General features: G+C 40.9%; 2 protein-coding genes across 2 annotated transcripts in view; one reads left to right on the top strand and one right to left on the bottom strand.

Moving 5' to 3' along the window:
• Positions 1 to 17,968, top strand: part of dvl1b (dishevelled segment polarity protein 1b) — a 41,084-nt gene extending 23,116 nt beyond the window's left edge. The window contains exons 5-15 of the mRNA XM_072666176.1: positions 3,772 to 3,904; positions 4,043 to 4,136; positions 4,629 to 4,698; positions 4,807 to 4,946; positions 6,608 to 6,684; positions 6,780 to 6,847; positions 7,319 to 7,396; positions 7,475 to 7,609; positions 7,713 to 7,880; positions 8,179 to 8,394; positions 14,714 to 17,968. Coding sequence (XP_072522277.1) covers positions 3,772 to 3,904; positions 4,043 to 4,136; positions 4,629 to 4,698; positions 4,807 to 4,946; positions 6,608 to 6,684; positions 6,780 to 6,847; positions 7,319 to 7,396; positions 7,475 to 7,609; positions 7,713 to 7,880; positions 8,179 to 8,394; positions 14,714 to 15,243 — 1,709 coding nt within the window. The 3' untranslated portion in view covers positions 15,244 to 17,968. The remainder of the gene's footprint in view (positions 1 to 3,771; positions 3,905 to 4,042; positions 4,137 to 4,628; positions 4,699 to 4,806; positions 4,947 to 6,607; positions 6,685 to 6,779; positions 6,848 to 7,318; positions 7,397 to 7,474; positions 7,610 to 7,712; positions 7,881 to 8,178; positions 8,395 to 14,713) is intronic.
• Positions 17,969 to 18,069: 101 nt separating this feature from the next.
• nfs1 (NFS1 cysteine desulfurase) lies at positions 18,070 to 25,488 on the bottom strand. The gene is made up of 13 exons (XM_072666177.1): positions 25,194 to 25,488; positions 24,837 to 24,913; positions 23,885 to 24,001; positions 23,593 to 23,676; positions 23,276 to 23,428; positions 22,489 to 22,582; positions 22,271 to 22,405; positions 21,938 to 22,095; positions 21,401 to 21,506; positions 20,788 to 20,869; positions 20,624 to 20,707; positions 20,436 to 20,525; positions 18,070 to 19,440 (listed from the first exon to the last, which is right to left on the bottom strand). The coding sequence occupies exons 1-13, from the start codon at positions 25,306 to 25,308 to the stop codon at positions 19,377 to 19,379; spliced, it is 1,359 nt and encodes a 452-aa protein (XP_072522278.1). The 5' UTR covers positions 25,309 to 25,488; the 3' UTR covers positions 18,070 to 19,376.
• Between the last annotated feature and the right edge of the window lie 1,454 nt (positions 25,489 to 26,942).

Below are 26,942 nucleotides of genomic sequence, written 5' to 3'. Positions count from 1 at the left end.
TCTCAGCACCATCCATCTTTCCTGAGGGTGACTGCCGACATGTTATTTTTTTTGTATGGTGCAGAATTATTCCAATAACATCTTGTTTTATTAACCTTTATTAAAGTAGAAGATCATTCTGGAGATACAAGCTCTTGTTGTTATGATATGTGTTAACACTCAAACACCCTTAGATGTCAGGACCTACAGTTGCAAGTCACCAAACAAAATTCCTCACTGTGCCCAATTACCTGAGCGCACATATATCACACGCTCTCTCAGTGTTCCTCTCCCCCTCCCCTTACAGCAATTCATCTCTGGCTTTGTGACAATAGTGCTGCTTTCACCCCTGAACCCTATTAGGTCCCAGTGATCATTTATCAGTGGGGCTTAATTAGACTTTAGGAGCGGCCACAGCAGCCTCAAGACACTAGTGGTTATGACGGCGCTGTGCTTGGAGAATTAATGGGAGAGAATGTCGAGACAAAACACCTAAACACAGAAACCGTGAGGAGCAGCTTAAATGTTAATCACTGAGGTACTGAGGTAGAGGTAATTGTAGCAGTAGGCATGATATGGGACATCGGACAGATATTTAGATGTGGCTGATATCTGAAACTGATATTTTATGGTCTATTTATTGTACTTCAGAGGAGAATAGTTTTTTTTAGGTTATGATTTTACTGTATTTATAACCCTATAAATAAATGTTAGCATCACAATTGTGTACTACACACTAATACAATAAGGTAAAAGTTCAGATTTTCCGATTAGTACACAAAATATTATCAGACTAACCTGTTTTGAAGTGATGAAGAAAGTGATGAAGCGTTGCCATGCCAACACATGTTACTGCAAATTCTCCTGCCACTGTTGCCACGGCATTCGCATCTTTATCCTCCAATTTGTTTTTTTTTTTGTATTTTTCCAGATGTTAGAAGCTCCTCCCTTTCTGTTTTGCATTGCATTGTGGGACATTGTGTGTTTTTTGAAACCACACTCAAAACTAGACCAGTTTTAAGGATGCATCATGGACATTTGGACACTTCAACTTGGACACTTATGTCTATACTGCCTACTTTCTATTAAATAATGAGTATTACTAATTAGCACACGATTGGGACACAGCCCAGGTCTATTTTGGCTATTACACTTGCTCTTGAGGATGTTCAGTTTTAGGGTTGTTTTCTGTGTTTTTAGGAGAGGTTTTCTCAAAAAACCAAAAAGGTATCCGGATGTGTGTGGACAGGGCCTTATGTGTTGTAAATTGCTGGGCCCATATTTATTTGCTCTACTTTCCTTACTCTTTTAAAATAAAAGTTATTAAGCAGAAGTATTTAAAAGTGTCATTAAAATATTTTTTAAGATTCCAGTATCGGTATTAGTACCATTGCACACGTGCAAATATCCCCCAAATAGCTCTGCCAATCTGTAAGCATAGTTCCAGCAGGATGCGTGCTTAGGCTCCGGTATCAGTCCGGAGGCGGCGAGCCTCTCTGCTGTGGCGGGGTTGTGTGCGGGCTGTGCTCCATATCCATTACCTGTCCGCTGGCTAACCTTGCACTCGACTCCCTCACTTGTTGGTCCGCGCCTCGGTATTGCTCAGGTATCACAGATAAACAAACAAAGCCGCGGGCAGCGAGCAGCGCACTCATTGGCTGCGTCCAAAACCGCCTGTCCGGATAGCACTCCGCCGTTAATGCTCATCCGCATGGCACTCGCGTGGTTTGGGACGCGGCCGTTGTCTCAGTACAGGCGGGGGAGGGGCTCTGTGCTCGCTCCCGCTGCAGCGCGGGAGAGTCCGTGCGGTGAAGCGCGCGGAGAGTTCAGGCAGTCGAGCGCGCGCGCCGTGGCCGTGTGGCCGCTCTCCGGGTCTGAGGTAAGCGCGGCTTCAGCTCTGAGACTCGCTTTATCTCCTACTTTCACGCGTTTTAGCTGAAAATAGCTGCTGTATTTGAGTGTTCCTGAAGGAAATGTGTGGTAGAACAGTCTAATGTGCGTGTTTTTGGACAGGTTGTGTTTTAAGGCGGTTTGATTTCTACAGTGTATAGCTACTGTAATGTGTTGAGGGGATGCTAATGCTAACGTCAGGTAACGGAGTCTCATTAACAGCTTTTTGAGAGGCCAGACTACAGCTCTTTACAAAGTGACTGGGAGCATCGTATCTGTTATAACCAGCTATACTGTGAATCAGAATGTTATTATATATGCTATATATTATACAGAAAAATATCATATAGTGCCAATATTATATATTATATTGCTATAGTTTTAGCTATTGTTTTGTAGTCAGTCAGCTTCATACAGTAAGCTTGCTACTGTGGCCGTGTAACCTACACTGCCAAGCTAGCACTAGCTATGTGTCCAAATATTTGTGGACATCCCGTCTAGTAAATGTGTTCAGCTACAAACACACACAGATAGTCTAGTCCCTGTAGGGAAGAAGTACTGCCAATAGAATAGGACTCTCTGGAGCAGATCAACATCATGACCCTATCGGCTCCATGCTGCCTAATGCCAGGCGTGGGCTAGAGGGGTGTAATAAAGCCCCCCAGCATTGAGGAGCTGTGGAGCAGTGGAGCTGCTCTCTGGAGTGATGGATGGTGCTCCATACAATGCTTTTGAGATACATTGGGGATGAGGTGGGGTGGTGATCATCCAACATCCTGACCTCAGAAGAGACAATACGTTTGTCCACATAGTGTAAATGTGTATATATAATTTTAATCCACGACAGCCAGGTATGGATAGACTGGATTCAGTGTATGACCTGTGAGTAGTTCCCACTCTCATCAGGCGACACTCTACGCCTTTATTTCCCTAAACATGCTCACAAATATCCGTGATATTGTTTTCAGTTTATTAATGTGTGTGTAGCATTGTTCAGTAATGGACTGGTGTGCCAGACGTCTGGAGAAGTGTCAAGTGAAATTGCTGTAGCAATGTAAGTCAGTCTCTGGCTCATGCTCTCTCACTGGAAAACAATTATACAACATAGGTAGACCTCGGAGAGATATTTGTTTTCTGAAAATTACATTTTGATGGAGAAGGAATGAATTGAAATTGCGTTCTCCACCTAGCACCCCTGAAAGATCTGCCCTCTGCTGCCTGCCTATTCCCTGTTTCAATTGTCCCCTTCTTGTTTGTGTACTTTACCCCTGTTTCACCCCTCCTTCTTATTACTCTTCACCACTCAGCCCTTCATTTACTCTTCTCATCCATGAGGCGTCAATCGAACCTGAAATCCAATCACTGGAGATCAGAGTGTGCACCTGTGCTTGAGGACTGGGAATGTGGTTGCCATATGAACAGATGATAATCAGATGTTTTTAAAGGAGCCTTTGAGGTAGAAAGAGGGACTGTGTGAGAGAGAGGGAGGTACTCTAACACAAAGGCAAGGCAGGATGGCCTCCACGACAGTGCTGGATTGTTTCGGCTTTCCTCGGAAAGTCCACACCCACCCGAGCTCCCTGAGACGCCTCCGCCTCACTCGGGTCTTCCAGCCAATCCGCTGCCACCCTGAGGCTCAGCCACAGCCGAAGCAATGTATGTTATCTATGCCTTTTTTTTTTATCAGTCCCACTTTTTATGTAGCAGTGAAACAGAAGGTGTGAGATCAAGCCATGAATATGAACATTATATTTGAACAGGATTACTTTCAGAATTACTAAACAATCCATTATCCACATTTTTTGTGATGGTTGTTCTGAAGTACAGCGCATTTATATGTCCTAGTGCTCTTCCCACGTATCTCTTACTTTGAGCTGTGTGTTTGTGGGTGGTTGTCCTCAGTTCCGCGTGCGAACGGTCACTCCAAGGCAGAGCGAGTCATGAGGGACACAGCTATGGACAGTGCCTCCATGATGAGCAGTGAACTGGAGTCCAGCTCCTTCATCGACAGTGAGGAAGATGAGGATGCCAGCAGGTCAGTGTTTTAAAAAATACACAAGCCTCTTGTATCATCACTGGATGCATACTACATATTTATTTTTCTTTTTGCACAGTTGTTTACAATCTGCCATCTTTGTGAGCCTGTCTGTAACTACATGTTTTTTTTCCTCAGGCTGAGCAGTTCTACAGGGCAGAGCTCCTCCTCTCATTTAATGAGGAGGCATAAACGCAGACGCAGGCGACACAAAGTGCCCAAGATTGACCGGGTAAAACTGCATTCAGCCGAGGTCCATACTGATAGCACTAACTTTCACACCAAGGATGTGCACTTTGCAGATGGCAGCATTCAAAAATCATTATTACAAATCACTACTTGTGTTTTATGGCAATGTGAGATAATTACACTAGTACCTACTAGGATCACCCTTTATTTAGTAGAACCAACGCTTACAAGGTATTCTAGATCATAAGATCACTTATTTCAATTACGTAGGCAAGACAGGATAATTATTTTAAGGTTAAATGTTGCTCAGCTACAGCAGTAACTAATATTTTACTTTATTTTATTTGTAGTGTCTTATTTTTTTCTTTATTTCTGTGTATTTATCTTTTTATGTAAGCACTTTGAATTGCCAGTGTATAGAATGTGCTGCACAAATAAACTTGCCTTGCCTTGCCTGAAAAGTGTACATACTTAGTGGACATGCTTCTCCACAGTCCTGTACATCTTTAGTGTAAAACATTATTTCTATCCACAGTCATCCTCGTTCAGCAGTATCACAGATTCAACCATGAGCCTCAACATTATCACAGTTACACTCAATATGGGTAAGCACTATTCACACCCCCACACATTTCAATATATATATATATATATATATATATATATCAATCACCCATTACGGATTACCTTTGTGCCTGTTTCACTCCGTACAGAGAAGTATAACTTCCTGGGTATCAGTATCGTGGGGCAGAGTAATGATCGCGGAGATGGCGGGATTTACATTGGTTCCATCATGAAAGGAGGAGCGGTAGCGGCAGATGGAAGAATAGAACCCGGAGACATGCTTCTTCAGGTTATTTTTCTGTTATTGCTAAAGTGTTGTAATGCTTTTAACATTGACCTCAGCTTATTAGCTTTTGTCAAATGCACATATGTGAACAAATGCCATATTGTAGAAGACTATATATATCTAGATAATACTAGATCTGAAAGCATATTTGGATTGAAAAATAGCAGGAGGGACAAAATATCTATGTTTCATTCCACACCCCTAACACACAAAGCAGCTTAAAATAATGCCACAAATCGAATGAGCCGGCAGAAGCCTCAGTGTAGCGTTAAAGCGATTAAACGCTGCAGGGACATCAGGCTTTTACCTCAAGATCAGTTTTAGAGGATGAAATGCATGGCTGTTTCCTCTGGTTCCTGCCTTGTAGCTCTGTAGCATAAGCTGCTGTCTCCAGGGCACAGCTCCAGCCATCAAATGCCTCCAGCAGTTTGTTAATCCTTGCTGAATGGCAGGCTGAAGGTAATGGCATGGATTAGATGGATTTCCCTATAGGGAGATGCCACTGTGTTGCTGGGTGATATAGTGAATATTAGCATAAAGGTTCATTATCTGGTTTGAATTCAGCTTTCCTGGTGCTGTTTAGAGGTGTGGATGTCACAGCTGTCTGTTTTTTTAGATCTTACTTTGCAGCAAACAGCTAAGATTAAACACAGTTTGATGTTTGAGTTCAGCATGGTCTTACTGATTGAAGCAGCAGCAGCTCAAAATAGTACACACAGCCCTGTTTGGTGCTTTAGAATACTAAAAGTGCTGAAAATATGAAGCAGTTACATAAAGCATAATATAACACATTGAGTGCACTAATCTGAGAAATTATTAAAGTAATTTAGATTGTATGTTTACATGCAGTTACAGCTCTTTGTGAAAGTTTGTGTGCCCTTGACCAAATTGCACATTTCGTATTTTTGCTTGGTTTGGAATTTATTTTATTGGCAGCTAAATCATTTTTTGCACCGCTTATCAGCAGTCCTTTCTGAGTGTTTCCTTGGCCTTCCAGCCCCCAAACGTGACCTTCATTTTTGGAAATTTTGTCAGACAAAATTCTGGCAATCTTTGCCACGGTTAGGGTGTCTAAACTTTTGCATTATTATTTTTAAGTTGTTTAATGTTATGAAAGACTCACACTTTTGCACATAACTGTAAGTAATCTAATAATGGGACAATTATGTCTTTATTTGATCTGGTCAGTAAATGAAATACGTTATTTATACATAACATATGCACCTCCAAAGACCAAGGAAGTGTTTGTGCAGAACTAGAAAATAAAATCCAGTGATGCAGTGTACACTACTCTGAAATAGTTGTCATTCTGCTAATCTAAACAATACATTGTAAGTTACAAAAATAAAAAGCTGCAGGATAATAAATATATACAGATTGCAAGGATAGTCACTTATATAAGGCTGTACGCATGAACAGTATGTACAAAGAGCTGTGCTGAACACAGTACAGTAGAGTATGATAAGTAATATTAAAAGTCTGATAAATCCAGATAAGTCCAGTATGAGATGCTGTTAACTTAACCATATGAACAATCTGGAAATGACTGGAATCAGATGTTGATCTGTTGTTCATAAGTGCATAAAGTATTATTAATGTGCATGTGATTGCACTCAGCCTGTTATTTATTAGTGGTTAAGCATGACTATGTTTCTGATGTGCAGGTGAATGACGTGAACTTTGAGAATATGAGCAATGACGATGCTGTCAGGATCCTCAGGGAGATCGTCTCCAAGACTGGGTAATTACAAGGAGCGGGGTTGAAACAGAGTCATTAATTTAGCTGTCATTTCATTTTAATGATGAGCAAACTGAACATGCATCTCTTTTCTGCAGCCCAATTAGTCTCACTGTAGCCAAGTGCTGGGACCCTTCCCCTCGCAGCTACTTTACCATACCTAGAGGTCAGCACACACATACATTCATACATATGATGTGCACACTCACATGTCCTTATATCAATAAGATCTCATCTTAACAAAGTGTAGATGCCCAGGGTAAATACAATAACACAGACAGGCTTTGCAGCAAATGTAAAAAATACTTTTTAACTACTTACAGTAACAAAACAGCCTTTCTGTTTTTGTTTGTGAAACCAGACCGTCTCTTCATTCTCTTTTGTCTATGTGGAATTTCCCCAAACAGAAGATTTTTTTCCTTTGGTTTTTGGTTTATGCATATTGATTTCTAATGGACAAAAATCTGCTTAATGACTAGGCCTAAATTGTACAAATTCCCTTGTCTGATTCAGTTTGAGAATTTAGACAGATACAAATTAGGAAAATGTTTAGACTGTCAAATTATTTACATGGATTGCTTGACTATGTATTTATTGATCTCAAATCGAAATGTAACCCAGTTCTCATTATTACCAGCTGAACCCGTCCGCCCGATTGATCCTGCAGCCTGGATATCTCACACGACTGCACTGACAGGAACATACCCACAGTATGGTATGCCACATTCATTTACCTACTTACTTTTAATAAAAGTTGGACTGTTTGTTTTTTAAAAGTCTTTGTGCTTCTCAGAGTTTGATGATCTTCCCCTAACGGTTGGGAAGACAGACATGGCCACCATCGTGAAGGTGATGCAGCTCCCAGACTCGGGCCTTGAAATTAGGGACAGGATGTGGCTAAAGATTACCATAGCAAATGCTGTTATTGGTAAGAACACATCTATATTTCTGATTATAAATGCCTTTAATAGGTGTTCATACATAAAGGTGTTTATATGTTTGTATCTGTGTCTCAACCTGCTGTCTTCTAGGTGCTGATGTGGTGGATTGGTTGTACTCACGGGTTGAAGGCTTCAAGGACCGAAGGGATGCCAGAAAATATGCTAGCAGTATGCTGAAGCATGGCTACCTGAGACACACCGTCAACAAGATCACATTTTCTGAGCAGTGCTACTACACGTTTGGAGACCTCTGCCAAAGTACTCCACATACACCCCTATAAATTTATATTCAGTACCAGCCACTCTTTTATCAACAAACATAAAACATGGTATCAGTGAAAAGTTTAAAATCTGTAGTTTCAGGCATAAAGATCTTAGAATGTTTTGTCAGAGATCACTGCTTTCATCACTGTGACTTCTGAAGGTTAAACATTTGCCCTCAAAATAACTGCAGTATTAGAATGCTAATTGAATGTGATGCCATAATTGTGTCAGTCCAGTCAGTGCTGTTTCCCTTTTGCCCTTTACACTTGTTTATTTAACTTTTTTCTCTCAGACATGGCTTCACTGAACTTGAATGAGGGTTCGAGTGGTGGTGGTTCAGAACAGGACACCCTTGCTCCTCTTCCTCCATCCACCAACCCCTGGCCCATGGGAGGCCAGCCTTTCCCCTACCCACCCTTCTCTTCGGCACCCCCTGGCTTCCCCCCAGGCTACTCTGACCCTTGCCACAGTTTCCACAGCGGCAGTGCCGGCAGCCAGCACAGTGAGGGTAAGTGGAGTTCATGTGTTCACACTGGAAGTTTGCTACACTGGAGTTATGAGGCTAATATAGACAGCAAGTAATGGAAGTATATACCTTACCTTTACAAATCAGCGTTGTTCAAACTATACGTCTAAATCATCACACAGTTGCCTCAAATTATCTCAATAGCTGAGAAACAGACTTATTTTTGGTTATACTGTATTGGATCTATTGTATCTGCAGCAGCTTCAGGGCCTGAATTTCAGTGCGGGATTGCGGGAATTGCGCACTATTTCTTCTATTCCCGCAATTTTAGCTTTAATAATGCGGGAAACTCCCGCACACAATTACAGCAAAAAACGTTCAGCAAAAATTATCCCGGTTTGGATTGTGAGACGGACGGATGGACCGCGCGTACTGGAAGCTGCACTCGGCGCGCTCACTCCTCCTCTGTCTACAGAGCTACGAGAAACTTTTGCTTTAGAGGCATTTCTCCCGGTCAACTTTCAGAACTTGAGGCACACAAACATGGAACGCTGGCTAAAACGCAAATCTCCATCGTCTGAAACTGAACCCGCTCAGAAAAAGGCACCGGAACCCGAACGGACTAGCACAAGCAGCAGCGTTAACGAAGCTAATCCACAGGATTCACAGACAGGTGACGGCACCAAACTAAAGCAGCAGTCCAAAGATAAGTTTCAGGCCAATTGGCCAAGAATATATCCTTGGCTTGAACTTAATAGCGGTGAAATGAGCTGCTCGATTTGTAAAATGTACGGTGCTGCGCCTTTTACGAGCCGATGCTACAAAACGTCGACTTTAAGTCGCCACTCGGACAGTGTTTCTCATACAGCAGCACTGAAAAGAAAGCGCGATGGCTAACGCTATTGAAGTTGCGCAGCTGCAGTGTGAGGAAGAAATAACGGGGCTTCTCAAAACTGCTTACTTTATTGCAGAAAACGAACTGGCTAATTCAAAATTTGGGCATCTCGTTAAGAAGAATAAGAATAAGAAGAATTCTTCAGCTCTCTTCAGGGTAATAAGTTCAAAGGAGACAAGCTTTTTGAGTTCAACACTCAAAAACCAGCCTTTGATGGCATGAAGAACAGGTATGCATGATCCTTGATAGATGAAATTGACAGAAGATTCCCTACTGACACAATGGATATTCTGTCATGGTTCACTATTTTTGAACCAAAAAAGGCCATTGTAGCAAAACAGGCCTCTGAGAATCTCTCTCTCTATGGTGCAGAGAAGCTTGAAAACCTGTTCACACACTTTTCACGTAGTGTAAATGCAGATGGAGCTCGGTCAGAATTTGCGATGCTGAAGCAAATCATGGTTTCCAGTGAGTCACATGCTTCATTTTCCTTTCAACAGTTTGCAGAGACTTTGCTGCATGAACATAGCGGTGTGTTCACTGAAATGGAGAAACTCATTAAGATAGCTCTGGTCATTCCAGTTGCAAGTGTGTCGTGTGAACGTGGATTCAGCACACAAAACAGGATTAAAACTAAATTCAGAAATTCACTGAGTAATACAAATCTCACCAATCTGATGCTCATTTCTGAGCTTGGCCCTCCCCGAGACCAGTTTGATTTCAAGAGAGCTGTTATCAAGTGGAAAGAGATGAAGCAAAGGAGACAGAGGACAGGGAAAGAATAGCACACAAAGGCAGCTACTAATATAACAACTGAGGACATTGATGAACTACAAGAGGTGGCCAATAACAGAGGAGAAGGACAAAAGAAAAACATAACTGCAGTGTATATAGTTCTGCCTGATGCCAAGTCGGCGGACTGTGATGTCATGCCACATGCCATGTGGACACAGTTTCAGCACACAAAACAGCTGTAAAACGTTGAAAAAAGTTTTTTAAAAAGTTCTTAAATTTACTGACTTATAACAAGCCTCACCAATCTGATGCTCATTTCAGAGCTTGACCCCTTCCAGAGAGCAGTTGGAATGTTTGTGTTTTTTGATATTGATTTTTGGAGTACAAGAAAAATAGAAAACTACAAAAGAAAGACCAAGGAGAGGACATCAGGGTAGAGAAGAACCAAGAGACAAGTTACAGCAATGTCTATAGTTCAGCGAATATCTTAAGTTGAAGCACAGCAACAAAACTCTTAAAAAGGACAAGGCAAGACCTGTAGTTCAGCTCACCAGTAGTATCCCCCCCAAAATGTAGAAATCCCCCTTATGTGACACATTTAAGGGGGGAATTCCCCCCCATTTTGAAAAATGAATTTCAGGCCCTGAGCTTTACAGGAATACAATAATAAGAAACAAAACCCCAAGTAAGTAAGCCAAAGACAACAGTGGCAAGGAAAACTCCCTCAGAGCTGGATGTAGAAACCTTTGGAGAAACCTAGACTTACAAGGCTGGACGCATCCTCCTCTGGTCAGAACTACTTATTTATTACATTAAATTATTGACATTAAGTCACTGAACCCCCCAGACTGTTCTTCTGCTCAGGAGTGCTGATATCATTCTAATATAATATAGCTAATATAATCATAGTATATATATAAATAATGAAAAGTAAATTAATATAAAATAATGAAAGTAATGATGGTTAATGGTGGTAATTATAATTATAGTAGCAAATAGTTTAAGAGTCTGTAGAAACTTCAGCATTGCTGGTAGGCAGATAGCAGTAAAAGGAGGGTGGGAGCTAGTCTGACGCAGGTAGCAGGGTAAAGAGGTAGAGTTGGTTCTAATTAAATTCATGGAGTACAGAGAATGTGACCATTATCAGAGTGTGGCGAAAGACCCCCTGAATTTTAGCCATACATAATATCTGTAGATAAGTGTAGATAAGTAGATGTGTAGATAAGTAAATCATACAGTATCAGAAACTACATAATTTACTCTATGTAATATTTCTTAAGAAGAAGTTCAGTTGTGAAGTAGAAGGTAATTGTGTGATGATTTACAGTAGGCATGCAGTTTGCAAGATTATAATTGGTGGGGTAAAAGGTTCCATTTGTTTGCTATATTAACTTTTTAGCAAATTTTGGATGCCATGTCTTGACTGATTGACTACATTTTGGGGAAAACATTCCAAATTATTTTTCCAAATTATTTTTCCAAATAGTGATAATTAACTCTTGAACAGTTTCTGTAGACTTTTAGTTTAATTCAAGCACATGATCCGACTAATCAAAGACTGGAAATAAATGTAGTCATAAAATAATGTATTATTGCTGACCACTGTAGTAAAATGTCTGATGAACTTGAGGTCTTTAGAAAAAAAAAAAAAAAACAGTTAATCGCCTTGTCCCAAGATATTTAGTTTAATCATTGGAATGGCAGCACCACTGTTCATATAAATTTAAGGACCGGATGGGCTTACTTAATTTGCATTTCTCCATTGGCTAATATTTTAATTGTGTCATATTAAGCCCAGGAGGTTGCATAGGCAATAATTGTCAAGAGTTTTGGGCTTTTTGCATCTTATTTCATAACTACATCTGGCAATGCAAAGTTTTTGTCCCTGCAAATTAATGGTGTTTTGTACCATTAATGTGCACATCCATGCATCCATGCCTTGTGCCTCTCTGTGCAGTATGGCTGTAATCAGTATAAAACACCTTTGCTGTTTTGATATTTTTCACATGGTTTCGTTTATAGTTTGATGTTCTTCACAGAAACCCATCATCATACCAACTCTCTCATTTCATAAGCACCGCCATGGCCACTGAACTTCATGTTGACAGTATTTTCTCACACTAATCACTTCATTATGCTTGTAGTTGACTCATGCCACTCACGGAGGTCCTTCACTTTATAATAGTTACAACTGTAATGTATTGATCATGAGTAGAGCACTTCAGGCAAGGGGAGTGTAGTGTCTGTTTCTGTTGTTGGTAGTAAATTGTGAGAATTGGATTGAATAGAGTGTTTGTGAAGTGGTTTGGGATGAAGGTTAGTGTCAGATTGCTGTACTTAATTGTCAGATTACGTGCTGTATTTCAGTTTGTGAACAGTGTTGTGATACTTATTTTGGATGTGCAGGCACAAGTATCAATGTATCAATGTCTTTCTAGTCTATAAGGTGACGTTGAGAAGTCTTTTTCATTCTTTCTGGTGAGACCAGGGCCTCAGTCAGTGGATGCTTTGGTAGGTTGCTTGGATAATGTAGTGAATAGCACTGATTTCCCACCTACACCAGACTTCCGGGCTTGTTCCCTGTCCAAACTAGAACACATTAAAATGTGTTTCAGCTATTCCTATTGTTACTTTTAATCACATTTGCAAGAGGTACTTCATTTAAATTACATGTAATTGTTGGAAAAAGGTTTGTTGCTTTGTCTACTTCCCAGTTTTATGTGTCAATAATAAAGAAATCAAAATTAAAAAGGTAGATGTCATATAATATCAAAAGTATTCTTCTGGAAGCATAATTTACAGTCAGACATATTACTTAACGCTATTTCTCTAAAACTAATATAATCTCTATTGCAGTAAAACGATATTATGGCTGTAGCATTATGATAAAACACCGTAGGGCCTGTAGTGGTCCCCACCCCTAGTCAACAAAGTAGCAGCAGGATACCGGTTTTAGGTATATCATCGTATTGTATTGATGAGTAATATACTGTGTACACTTAATGTGCTGTGTATACTTAACACCAGTATTGGTTCAAAAACACACAAATATTTAATCAGCTTTAAAAATCAAACAATCAGTTGATTAATGAAGACAACAACCAGATTAATTCATAATAAAAATAATCTAGCTGGAAGCAAAATTGTTCAAAAGAGCTCCACCTCACATGCAGCTTCTTATATCAAAAGGGAGACATGGGAGACTACTTTCATTAATAAATTGTTTTAACAATAGTAAATTTTGTTAATCAAAAATGTTTTCAGTATTATTCTCGGTATATACTACTACTACTACTACTAATAAAAATAATAATAATAAGTAAAATAATATTAATAATAACAACTAAAAGAAGAATTGGGAACATTTCTGAGACGGTTGAAAATGCAACCCTTATCAATTTAATTATTTAATTACTAATAGAAATGCCTGCTCCATTTGTGTGAAAAAAGGTTATTTAAATGAACAGTTATTTATAAAGTATTTGGCCAGTAATATGGCTGGTGTGAAAAGCTCAGGTTGCTGGAGAGAGAGAGAGAGAGAGAGAGAGAGAGGGAGAGAGAGAGAGAGAGAGAGAGAGAGAGATGTGTTTTGTAGGTAGGGCCACTATGTAACTGTGCTATTCCCTCTGTTTGTGCTGGGCAATGGCAGGCTGATGGAGGAGGTAGTCCCACCGCTGGGTGTCCGGTAAGGCAGCCTCCCTTCCTCTCTCTGTCTCTTCATACGCTTTGTTGCTTTATCTTCGTCCCACTGGCTCACCTCACATCTCTGTCTCTGAGCATGCTTTGCTGGTGTGCTGTAAAAAGCAATCCGAGTTGGGTGACACTGATTTCATATAATTCTTTAAACTTTATTCTGTGTTCTTTAGGCTCTGCCCTGTAAATCATGTAGACGAGTGGTGGTGTTTACATTTTTAGAAGAACAAATTGTTTTGATTTTTTCATGTAAAGTGAATCATCTTTCAGTTGCATTGCCATTTCTTTGGTTTCTATATATTTTTAAAACATGGACATCTAGCAATCATAACATTTTAACAACCAACCCTAATTAAGACCTTCTTCTCTATTTGAAGAAAAATGTTTTTATGGTGACTCATTTACAATATATGATTGTTTCTGAAACTGATGTCTACTGATTTGGGAGCCTGGGAACTGTTCTTCATCTTATAACCGCATTCACAAGACCATCTAAATCAGAATCAGCTCAGTTCAGATCAAATGTGATGGTTATATTTCATATTGTTTCTGCTGATATGGTGACTAATTAAAATATATACATACTAATGCCAGTTTTAAACCTAAGTGCTATTTTCTTCTGGTCAGGGAGAAAGTATCTGAGAAAAGGACACATTTTTCTAAATCAGTGGTTGTGACCCACTGATTACCTGACTGTGCTGGATTGCAGCCTTCTGGGACCTGAACTGAGCACCTATCTATCTGTTGCTTTGACATGGTTATGTATATATAAAAAAATCATTATGCAAGGCACATGATTTATTGTTTACTTCTTCAGAAGTATTTACCCCTGACAGTAGTCCACACTAAATGTGCTTTGCTCTGTATTGATCTGAAGGGACTTCGATTTTAGCATTAGATACTAGCATTACTATCTACACTGGGTTAGTAATCCTAATCAGGGATTAAAACTGTTAGTCGTATCTGATTTTTTATTCAGAAAGCTATTGGATCAGATTGTCAGCCTACACTTCAGCAATCATTCTATCTCTCCTTTAGGCAGCCGCAGCAGCAGTTCCAACCCCAGTGCTGGGAGAAGCCAGCAGCCCGTGCCTCGGGAAAAAGACCACAAGTCGACAGGCAGTGGTGGCAGCGAATCCGATACGGGCACTCGAGGAGGTGGTAGGCGGGGTGAGCGCTCAGCCAGTCAGCTCAGCCACCGTAGCCACGCACTTTCGGCCCAAAGCCGTGCCCATTCTGGACACAGCAAAACCCACTCTCACCGAAGCCGTGTGCCGTCCCACCACAGCCGCGCCTCCTTCTCCTACAGCCACACCTCCTTTTCCAAGCACGGCCGCGCTTCTTGTGCACACAGTGAACGGAGCCATGCCTCGTCTTATGGGCCGCCTGGTCTGCCTCCTCCCTACAGCCTAGCCAGACTTACCCCTAAAGGGGCCATTAGCAGCGGGCCGCCAGGGGCCCCGCCGGTCCGTGAGCTAGCATCCGTCCCTCCGGAGCTCACAGCAAGTCGACAGTCATTCCAGCACGCCATGGGCAACCCCTGCGAGTTTTTTGTAGACATTATGTGACCGTGAGCCAGTGCCATTAAGTACAAGCAAGAAAAGCAGTGCATGCTCCAAGCACACTCACCATGTTCTGTTTGTTGTTCTGTTCCATTTAGCCGTGCTTTCTGCCTACAGCAGCAAATGTGGTTCTACTGTGATTCAGTGATTGTTGGAGATTTAGGTTGGGGTTGATTTTAAAGATAATCATTTTTAAAGAAAAGAAAACTAATTTAAACCAAAGTGTTCTGTGGGAGTCCGTAGATTATTTTGTTTAGGCTGTCAATGAACATTTACAGAAAAGAAACAAAACAACAAAAAAGAAAAGAAAAGAAAGCGTTATTGTTTACCGATAGGTAATATTCTCAGATTTTAGAGCTGGTTAATCAATTTCTGATCTGTTATACTTAAATCTGCCAGAAATGTCCTCTAGGGGCATCGTTACAGCAGCATTCAAGCTACCAAACATGAAGACAATCAGGCATCGCCCTCTGCTGGTCAGAAGCTGTCACCACACATCATTTCTGAAACTCATAAATACATGGGGGATTAAGGCGGTGTTTGAGCATTGAAACTATGAATGCTGACTCATATTTATTGTATTAGCTGATTTTGCTTTGCGCCAAACATTCATATCTCTCATTTTTATAGGTGTGTTGACAATGTTTGATCTTTGTGACGCTTTGAAAGATGCTAAAGTTGTAGGAAAAGGTTTGGGAGCCCCAGGCTAATTTACATATTTTATTTGTATTTTGTAACTAAAATAGGAAATGTGCAAATGTTTGGACACCCTATTAACTAACTACTTAGCACACTCCTTTAAAGGGTAGATATTTAGTGTGTGTGCTCAGATACAACACGTGATGATTTAGACCCAGTAAATATGGCTAATGCATACACTGATGTGCATCCATCACACACAGGGTAGGTTGGGTAATGTGTAGCATTACACCCCTAAACCCTAAAAATCTCGTAACAACAGTGAAAGCTTTTTTAAAAGAACAAACTACAAGAATATTTTCTTGTACAGGATCATTTTACCAGGCAAAGAACCCTTTATGTGTTGAACTGGTTCTTTGAGTTGTCATAGCTCTATATAGAACCATTGCCTTTACTAAAGTACCCTTAAAGAAAAGTTTTCTTTTGTGTAATAAGGATTTCAGACTTTAAATAGTTTTGCTGCAGGAGTTGTGTAACAATAAAACACACAGTTTGAGTCAGGGGTCCCCAAACGATTTTAAAGCAAAATTATTAATTATTATTAATTGCTCCCATCTGATTATAGACCCTGATGATGTCATACTTTGCAGCTGGCGACAGACTCAGACACACTTTCCTTTTAAGAAAGCACACAGACTGCTGTGTTCCGTTCATTCATAAACAGTCTGTCCCTTTGGAATTACAGGGTAATCTCCAGAACCAGCACTTAAATATATATCATGACACGTGATATATATTCTGTCACGCAAGAATCTTGTATCTCCAGAACAGCAGCTTTACAGGAGAAACTTAACTTTTTAATGAAGGTAAAAGTAAATAGATTTTGAGTCATTTTGGAGCATTTATATTGATCCATTCATCATGACATTCTGATGCAGTATAAAGAACATCTGCCAGATTCACACTATGGAGAAAAATGGAGAACATTTTTTGTGTGAGAGGGATGTATATATACATACACACACAAACATGCGCTATATGGACAAAATAATTGGGACACCTGCTCTTTTAGAGTTTCTCCTGCTTTTGTTGGAATAACTGTCTCTACTATCCAGAGAAGACTTTCAACTAGATTCTAGAGGAGCATTGCTCTGAGGATTTGATTGCATTTAGCGACAAGTGTATTACTAGTATGTTGTATGATGATCACCCCAACTCATCCCAAAAGTACATTCTAGAGAACACAGTTCCTCCACTGCTCCACAGCTCAATGCTGGGGGGCTTTATACCCCTCTAGCCCACACCTGGCATTAGGCATCATGGTGCCAATAGGGTCATGATGTTTATCTGCTCCAGAGAGTCCTATTCTATTGGCAGTACTTCTCTACAGGGACTAGACGATATCTAGTCAGCAATGAGTGAAACTTAAAGAAGCCGAATACAGTCATTAGAGGGGGTGTCCACAAACATTTGGACATATAGTGAATGTGTGTGTGTGTATATATATAAGCAGGTATCTGTTTCTTGGACTGCTTTCTAAAGTCAGCTGCAGAATCTCTTGCTCTCTGTGTTGAACATCATGTTTTTTTTGTTCTTTGTGATCTCAGGAGCTGGTTACCTGCTTATCATGATGTCTCAACCGCATGGATGAACAATCTAAAGTGGTGTGTGTTATGTCTGCTCTTGTCAGCGTATGTCGGAACAGAAATGATTGGCAAAGTGTGTTTAAATTCTGTCTAAAGAGTGAGAAATGTGTGTAGAGGTACTTCACTTGTGTGTGTGTTGTACAGTATCCAGCCTCTTCTTAATGTCCTGTCTGCTCATGACTTACAGCAGCACTTCATCAATGTGGCACTTTTATAATAGCACCCCATTTTTGTGTAGAACACTGTACACCTTCAGGTGTGTCTTTTATTGTTGTCCTGTGAGAGGACTGGGTGAAATGTGTTGTACATAGTTCATTTTTATTGTATATATGAGAAGGAAAGCTGTACAGAAAGACATGTACAAAGGTTCTGGTCTTGCCTTTTTTTTGTAAATCACAAAATGCTCATTTGATTCCATGTGAGTGTGAATACAATTCCGATTTCAACAGCAGTTTGTTTTTCATTTCTCACAACGGGCCGTCGATCAAACCTTAACACAAGAACAGTCAGACAGGAGCGCTGGTGAGGAACAAAAAGCAGAGCAAAATCCGTCTGTATAGTTTTTATTTGTGACTGGAATGACGACAGTGTCTACACACCAACAGACCTGATTAAGCCAGTTTCACTGTAAACCGCCTGAATGAAACCTAATAAGGAGAAGCAGGCTGCACATGGGGCTAAACTCCGCTCCTTACACAACATGCGTGATAAACAGACAGGTGAGGATAAGACCCGCCCTTACACAGCCTTCTGTTTTCAGATTCTTTAAATTCACACTTTTCCAAAATTATACTATTTCAGGTATTTTCTCATTTTACATAAATAAACATCTCTCAAATCAAGAATAAAAGAATATGATCTGTTCTTGGTTCTGCTGTGACTTTATAATATACATTATATATATGTATATGTTGCTGTCACACACAAACCTTACATCTCCATTTTTGCCAATTTTCACATTTTGATGCTGGCAGCTGTTCTTATAATATGACCAGACACTAATAGAAATGCTCCAAAATTAATTGGAATAAAAGTAGTTCTGGAAAATTTTCATAAAACTATATATATTTTTTTTACTTCCCCTGTAAAGTTGCCGTTTTGGACATAGGAGACTTTTGCATGACAGCGACGATACATATACATATATACACACGCACACCTGGCATACAACTTATTAAATTTATACACATAATGCACATAAAAACTACAGAAAATGTAACAGGAGTATCTAAAGTCCTAATTCAGATTTAAGACTAAGGTGTGATGTGGTGAGCAGTAAACTAAGTCCCATAAAAACTACAGAAAATGCAGAACGGTGATTTAACCGAAGGCAAACTGTTCTCTCTAAATGGAAGTCAATGTAAAATAAGAGGTAATTCTTATTAATTTGGAGCATTTCTATTGGTCCATTCATCCAGAATAATATACACACTACAGAAGCAGCTGCAGCGTTTAAACCATGGAGAAAACTAAAACCAAACAAAATGGAGATACATGGTTTTCATTGGACAGCAGCGATATACACACAGTCTACGTGTTCTGTGAGGAAAGCTAACTCTGAGAACTTCTTAGGAGACAGTTTTCTCCTGGGTGGTCAGCTGAGGAAGGGAGAGACAAACGTCTCTCTGCAATCCCAGCGATCAACAACTCAAACATGGAAGAAAAGAAAACCCCAACACTGCACGCTAGTACAAAACGCCCCTAGAAGCCGGCGGACCTTCTCAATTCTCAAATCAAGTAATAAAATTGTGCGTGTTTCTTCGAGGAAAGAGAAGTCCTAGGCATTTTCAACAAGCTGTTTAAAAGTATTTGTACTGCAACGCTCCTCCGCCGTTTCCCCCCCCGAGAGGCAGTTCAATGCTGCGTCCATTTGATACTCTTCAGATCAACGCCCTCCTGCACCATCTCCCACAACGGACTACAGGACACCAAAACAATCATTAGAAACTGTAGAAATTAGAACCGCACACTGATTTTGGTCTACTGGTGTTGCAGCACGTACAGCTGCAAGAAATAGTGAGTGAACCCTCTGAAAGTACCTGGATTTCTGCATCACATGAGACTGAGCTCAAAGGTGTAGAACTGTATCCCACAGGAGAATGCAAGAGCAGCAGTTCTCCTCAAGCTGAAGAGGTTTGACAGTGAACCAAAGCAGAGAAGCGAATCTAATAAATACTGGTTTAAAAAGACGATGATGTGTGATTTGGAGCGCTGATTGGAACGAAGATGTGCGCCGAGTCCTGACCTCAACCCTACTGAGATGTTGTGGCATGACCTTAAGAAGCCTGTGAACTCTTCAGAAATACTGATGAACCGACTATAATTCCTCCTCAGCGCTGGGTCAGTCCTACGTCCTATCCTACAGCTCTACAGGAAATCTGTCTGGTGGAGGCAATGCTGCTAAAAGGTGGATTTACAGGTCATTAAATATTACACTGAAGGGTCCACTTACTTTTTCTAGCCTGCACTGTGGGATGTTTACTCAATGAAATAAAATGCATGAACAGCAGAGCCGTGTGTGTTATTAGTGTAGTCAGATCATGGTTGTCTATAACTGTGGTTTAGATTAGCATTAAATGCAGAATTTCAGGTCATTTCAAAGGACTCACAACTTTAACGGCTTTAAAGAAAAATAATCTGCACTGGACATTTCCACATGTTTTGTAGCCACTGCATTGGCATCCCAACAGAAATATATGTAACATAGTAACATTTTATGCATTTATTCATGTTTAAAAGGATTTATAGATATGTGTAAGAAAAATATCGGCTACTGATGTCACTTCACGATTTCCATTTCCTTGTATCTCCATTACAAACTCAACCATTTTAAGAGATATGAAACTATAACTGGAAAAACAAACTGGCACACCAAAACTATTTATTCTTTATTGACGTGCAGTGATTACATACCTCATTTCTCGCAGTCGTCTGACCTGCTGAATGCACTTCTCAGCTGTGTAGTCAACTTCCTCCTCAGTGGTAAAACGCCCAATTCCAAACCTGCTCACAATGTCTAAAGTCAGCCCAGAGCGAGGACCTGCTAATCACCAAGTTATAGTACAGACATATTACACACACACACACTATCTAATGCCAACCTGATTGAAGAATGGGCCAGGTCCTCATCTGTTCCTATTGCCCTCAAGACATAGGAAGGCTCCAATGAAGCGGAGGTGCACGCACTGCGAACAGCAGAGGACCAACTTCAATTACTGTGACTAAAAAAACACTTTATTTTACAACCATCCAGGAAATAACTGACCTCCCAGATGATAACGCAACATCCTTTAAGGCCATCAGCAAACTCTCTCCCTCAACATACGCAAATGATAAGTTGATGCATCCTAAAAAGTGATGACGAAATATTAGACATCAGGTGAGTAACAAGTTTGGAGAACCCTAAAATAAACAAGTTAAATAACTTGGACTTTAACCTAAACAGATTAAACGGTGTTAATCGTGGTTTGGTTAAATAACAAGAGCTCAATAAATGTCAAAATCCAACCCCCTGAAGTGTTTACTAACACTCTTGGCTTATTATATTTTCACCCAGTAAAACTGACACACATCCCACCCGCTAGTAAAAGCCTTTTGAACAGGTGTTCTGTGTCGGTGAAAACAGCTGTATTCTTCAAGTGGGAGAGTGCAGGTGTGGTTTGGCGTACACCAAGAGAACAGGACAGGCCAGAGTGCTTTACCCCTCAGTTATGCTGTGGGGGGCAATCTGCTGCCATGGTTTGGGTGCACATGTTCTTCTGACTGATCATCTTTATCTTGTGAGGAAAAATGACCGACCGAAAAGTTCAGATCTACAGATTTTGGATTACTGTTGGCTTTTCCCACCCGTACCTTACACTTTTTTCAGGGTGTCTCACCTGGGTATCTCTGCTCTGGATCTCCATTCATCACCACATCAGGAATCTCAGACATGATCTTCCGCACAAAGCGAGTAGCTAGAATGGTCACTCGAGTATGGTCATACTGAAGAAAAACAGGTTGTTTATTTTGTTATGATGTTCTTAGGATAATTTATTACCATTTTAATCCATGCTAAATACTGCTGTGACTGTTAGGCCTGTTAGACAAAAGCTTCATGTGTTGCTGCTTTCTGTTCATGCAAACACAAGCTGCATTCTGGGTAGTGCTGTAGCAGGACCACTAACACACAAGCTATGCAAAGTAGGCAAAGAGTAGACAAGCAAAATAAATAAACAACAACAGAGCAGGTTTAGAACCGAAGAAAGGAGTGTGGTTCCCTCGCTGGTAGAACAGAGCACTTCCAGCAGAGTAAAGACAGGGTAGGAGGAACGTTAGATCTCCCAGAATGGAGATGATGGAATAACATGGGGTGGAGTTGCAACAGTGTACAGATCTATATATCAGCCACTCAGACCGTGTATGTAAAGTTCTACCTCCATCTCTTGCTGAGCGAGCTCACAGGCAGCCCCCAGTCCCACAGCCAGGGGGGTGGGTACAGTTCCTGAGCGCAGCCCCCTCTCCTGCCCCCCTCCACTCTGCAGTGGCTCGATGCGAACCCTCGGCCTCCTCCTGACATACAGAGCCCCAACGCCTGGAAACAGCATCCAGATTCAGTCTCACATTAATATTCCAATATCAGGTTCACTTAGTACAGATCCTGCAGATCCTTTAATCAGAAAAGCCTGATTTTAGATCCTGAACCATCTTTACATTTTCTTCATCAAACAAATCACTAAAGAAAATGATTAATGAGAGGCTTATTGCACCTTTGGGGCCATATATTTTGTGCCCACTGATCGACATCAAATCCACTTTCAGGTCAGAGACATTGATGGGGATTTTCCCGACAGCCTGGGCAGCGTCAGTGTGGAAGAACACATTCTTGGACCTACAGATCTGACCTAAACAGGGAGAATTAGAGGACAGTGTTGCTCAGGGTCTTTATTAGTGTTGGTCATGACGTGCGGCTGAGTTAGAGAATTACCGATCTCTTTAATCGGCTGTTTGACTCCAATCTCGTTGTTGACCGTCATCACAGAAACCAGGCTGGTATCTGGACGTACCGTTTCCTCGAGTTGCTGGAAAACAGAAGAAGAAACATTAAGAATGAACAATGTTGTGATTGTTTCCTGATCTTTAATTCATTATCAAATGTGAAAACAAAGAGGCACAGATGTGAAATTACAGAAGTGTTCTGCTGCCACATCACTTTTGTTTATTTTATATATCATGATTTGCTGAAATGGACAAAGGAGAAGCACTGATAGCACAATTCTAATATACCATTACCAATTTATTATAAAACAAAGTATCATACTACTAATAATAATCACAAATTATTTTTTAAACACACTGCCCTAAATCCAATAACAATAAATAAATAAACACACACACACACACACTTTAGGCAGCTATTCTTTAAAACTACTTGTCACGGCAATAAGAGCATAATCTTCTCATCCTACACAGTATACTACACAGACTACTTCAGCAAAGTTATTAGACAGAACTTCATTACCTGCTGTGCCACCATCTGACACAACAAACCCCCAAAAAATCACAACCGTTTAACAATAAACAATATACTACACTTTTTTAAAAGCCCAGTCGTTGAGGAGTGGGTGCACATATACCATAAACCCTTCCTATCCCACCTTTCCCTGACAGGCTACACCCCACCACAGATAATATACTACACCCCTTATGAACGGGCCAGAGAGACGCTGCTTCAGAGAGCACTACACCCTTACTCCTAATGGCACAAATCATACCTGAAGATCAATTAATCCATTGCTTTTTACGGGCAAGTATGTTATTTCAAAGCCCTCAGCCTCCAGGACACGGCAGGAGTCGAGCACACACTTGTGCTCCGTCTGCGTGGTGACGACGTGCTTCTTCTTCGCCTTATAAAACCGAGCCACACCCTGGAGCCAAATCAGAAGTTAGAAAATATAATCTGACGTCTGATTAGTTCAAACACAACACTGAACATCATAGAAAAAACTAATACAGAAAGAACTACAGTCCAAAATAATCTGTTAATACAGAAACAATAATCATCCTCCTCTTCCTGCAATGAAATACTTACTTTGATTGACATATTGTTGGACTCCGTGGCGCCACTGGTAAACACAATCTCTCGTGGATCGGCCCCAATAAGATCTGCTACTTGCTGGAAAGGAAAATAAACACTGGTGCTCACATAAGCAAAGCATTTTTGCTTTAACCCAAATATTTTGCTTTGGATTCCACAAGCAAACCGTGGCCATTATTTCAGATCCTCATGTGACTGAAACAACGACGTAACCCGCAACTATCTGCAGAGACAGCCAACAAAAACCCCCGTCCTGGAGGAGGAGAAAAGCACACAATCAACCTACTTTTCTTGCTTTTTCCATCGCAGTCTCGCTTTCCCACCCATAAGCATGTGTCCTAGAGTGTGGATTGCCATAGTAGTTCACTTGGTAAGGAAGCATGGCGTCCAGAACTCTGGGATCCTGTAGAGGCAGATATCAACAATACTGAATAATGAAAACAACGGCAACCAGAAAGCGTCCAACACCGACAGACTGACGCCAGACGCCAACCAACAGCACTGGAGAAGATTCTCCACCTTCCAAGACTAAAGAGTATCTGAGGAATCTATACATCCGAAAATACACCAACAGCTTTTAATAAAGCCCCTAACGCCAGAGCCGAATAATATGATGATATTTTATCGTATTGTGATCAGTGTTGTTATTGTGGTATACAGTATGTTTTTCTAAGCATCTCCCCAATTCTAAACACTGATCAGCTGCACATTTCATTACCAACAGTGTAATTAGACTGGTTTAATGAATTGAAAGGCAGCATATTATGAGTAAAAATCACTTTACTCAGTACATAAGAATATCTGAATAATCTGTCGCTACCAATGCATTTGTATCACAATTAATATTTGAGTGTCAAATATAAACATCTGACCGATGATGCTGATATCGGTCTCTGTGCCTCACTTTTTTCTCAATTGAATTCTGTGGCTAATCTCTGTTTTTTGTTTAATGTAATTCTAGAATTGGGGGATTGTGTGATGGTCAGTCCTCAGAGTCCATCTCATCATTTCAGACTGGATGAGGACAGAAGGGAGAGGAGCTGAGGGCTGACAGCAGCTGCCTTTACCATGAAGCTCCACTGAACCCAGGACAGGCCCTGCTGCTGCTGCTTGAGCCACTATATTACACACTCACTCACACACTCACTCACACTCTCTCACACTCTCTCACACTCTCTCACACACACACACACACACACACACACACACGGGTTTAGGCTACTACAGAGATCTGGTACCATCGGTGTTGTGGCCTGGAAGTCCATGTAGAGCGGCCGGAGCTCGTCGCTCTCCAGCTGCCTGCTCTTGATGAGCTCTGGGGAGAGAGGCAGAATAACACTCACACATTCATCATTATATTAATATAAAAACACCCCCTTCTACTCATGACAACCCCGTCCAGCGAGCCAGACGCCCGGAGGCTAACTCAGGCTAGCGGGCAGCGCAGCTACAGCCCAGGCCAGGCTAGGCTAGGCTAGGCTAGGCTAGCTGTCCAGACTGAGGTGCGTCATGAGGGCAGAGGGGGATTAGGACTACAGGGAGGCATGTGAGGGATTAGCTTCTAGCCGAGGACTCTAAGCGAACTACCGGGCTACCTCTCTCTCTCTGCGGGGCGCTGACGGACGCCGGGGGGCGATTCAGCCGAGCGCTGGAGGAGGAGACTCCGCGCAGGGAGCCCAGGAGCGTCCTCGACACCTTCCTGCTCATCATCCTCACACACTAATCCGGGTTATTCGCCACCAACAAAATGCAGAAAATCGAAGCGGGCCGTTAAAAGCACTTGCAGCAGATCTCCCCAGGCAGCAGGGCTCGGTTTCCCTCCGGGTAAAAGTTCGGCGGCTATCCGAGCAGCTCGAGCAGGGAGGACATGCCACACGCACTGCCCTCGCTCAGCCAGCGGCGCTTACACAACACGCTACTGGGGTCTTGGGCGGAGCGATGCCCGCTGAGCACCTGATTGGCTGAATGCTTGCATTGTAGGCGGGATTTTAACAGTAAAACAAATTGTAATTGGTTCGATGTTAAAAGGCGGGACTTCTCCACAGGAAATCTAAAATGTTAGCCAATAGAAATGTAGCTATCTTTTGAGTACTAAACTGGAGGCATCAGTAACAACACGGACCCTTTAAAGGTGTCCTAGAACAGAAGTCTGTGTTTATATATTTATATTTGTATTTATTTGTCTTGGTATATGCATCCTATATTACATTTTGCTTTATTATTGTCTATTAATGTCTTGTTGGTATTAGTATGACAATACGCACCTTATTACTGCACGTTACACTTTAACTGCTTTGTTATAGTCCTATATTGTTATTTTCCTTCTGTTTATGTATCTGTACATTTATAGGATGCTACTTCACTCTTTACTTCTGTGCTGTTGTAATACCTGACTTCCCCTCTGGGATTGATAAAGTGATCGATCTATCTATCTGTATATATATTTGCTGGAACATGGAACTGATGTACTGATGTCGTGTTCTCCTTCTAAAAAAACACCCTAACCAAAACAGAGCTGGAAAATGAGCCAATTCAGAACCCCCCCGAACTGTTATGTAACAGTCTTGGTTCATTCAGTTTGCGCCCCAAATATTTACATACGCCCAGCCCACTGACAAAACCCTCCTCTGGCTTAACGCGACGGTCACTTCATAATGATATAGAAACAAGGCCACAAAGGCTAAAAGCTGTGAGAATGGCTCCACATCACGGTGCACCTCTCAGAAGCTTGGGGATCCTTGTACTTCCTACAGTGGAAATGAATACACCTAATACAATACCAACAGTATCACAATGTTTAAAAGCAAATGATACTATGGTAATCTTTACTCCTACTTAGATGGGATTATTTTTACATTTACATTTGGGCTCTGGGTTTATTAACTGTTTCACAACAGCCCCTCTGAGATTTCATCCGGTCAATATTTTATGTCTCTCTTGCATGAAACCACCTGAGATATAAACTGTTCAGCGGAGTTTAGTTATGACTGTATTATTATTTTACTTTCTCAGGATCAAACATCCAAGGTGTCATAAAAGCGTCAGTTCCTGAAATCACTGAAGCATGATGTTTTTTCCTGATAATAAGCTCATTTATGACACATTCATTAAATATTATTGATGAGTGTAATTATGTATCAGCTTTATCAGTGTTTTTTATTATATTGTATTTTATTTATTGTATTTTCAGTTTTGGGAAAGTTACTTTATTACTAAAGATAATTCATCCTGCTGTTAAACCAAAGCTTACAGAAAACCGATCAAAACTTGTTTACAGATGTTCGGTACATTATCTTCACATTTCTCAATCCATTTCCCAGCGAAGTTTACATAACCAGCTGAAT

The sequence above is a fragment of the Salminus brasiliensis genome, chromosome 21, assembly GCF_030463535.1.
Source record: "Salminus brasiliensis chromosome 21, fSalBra1.hap2, whole genome shotgun sequence".
Lineage (NCBI taxonomy): Eukaryota > Metazoa > Chordata > Actinopteri > Characiformes > Bryconidae > Salminus > Salminus brasiliensis.
The sequence above is the reverse complement of the archived record's forward strand: the minus strand, read 5'-3'. Positions and strand labels throughout refer to the sequence as shown.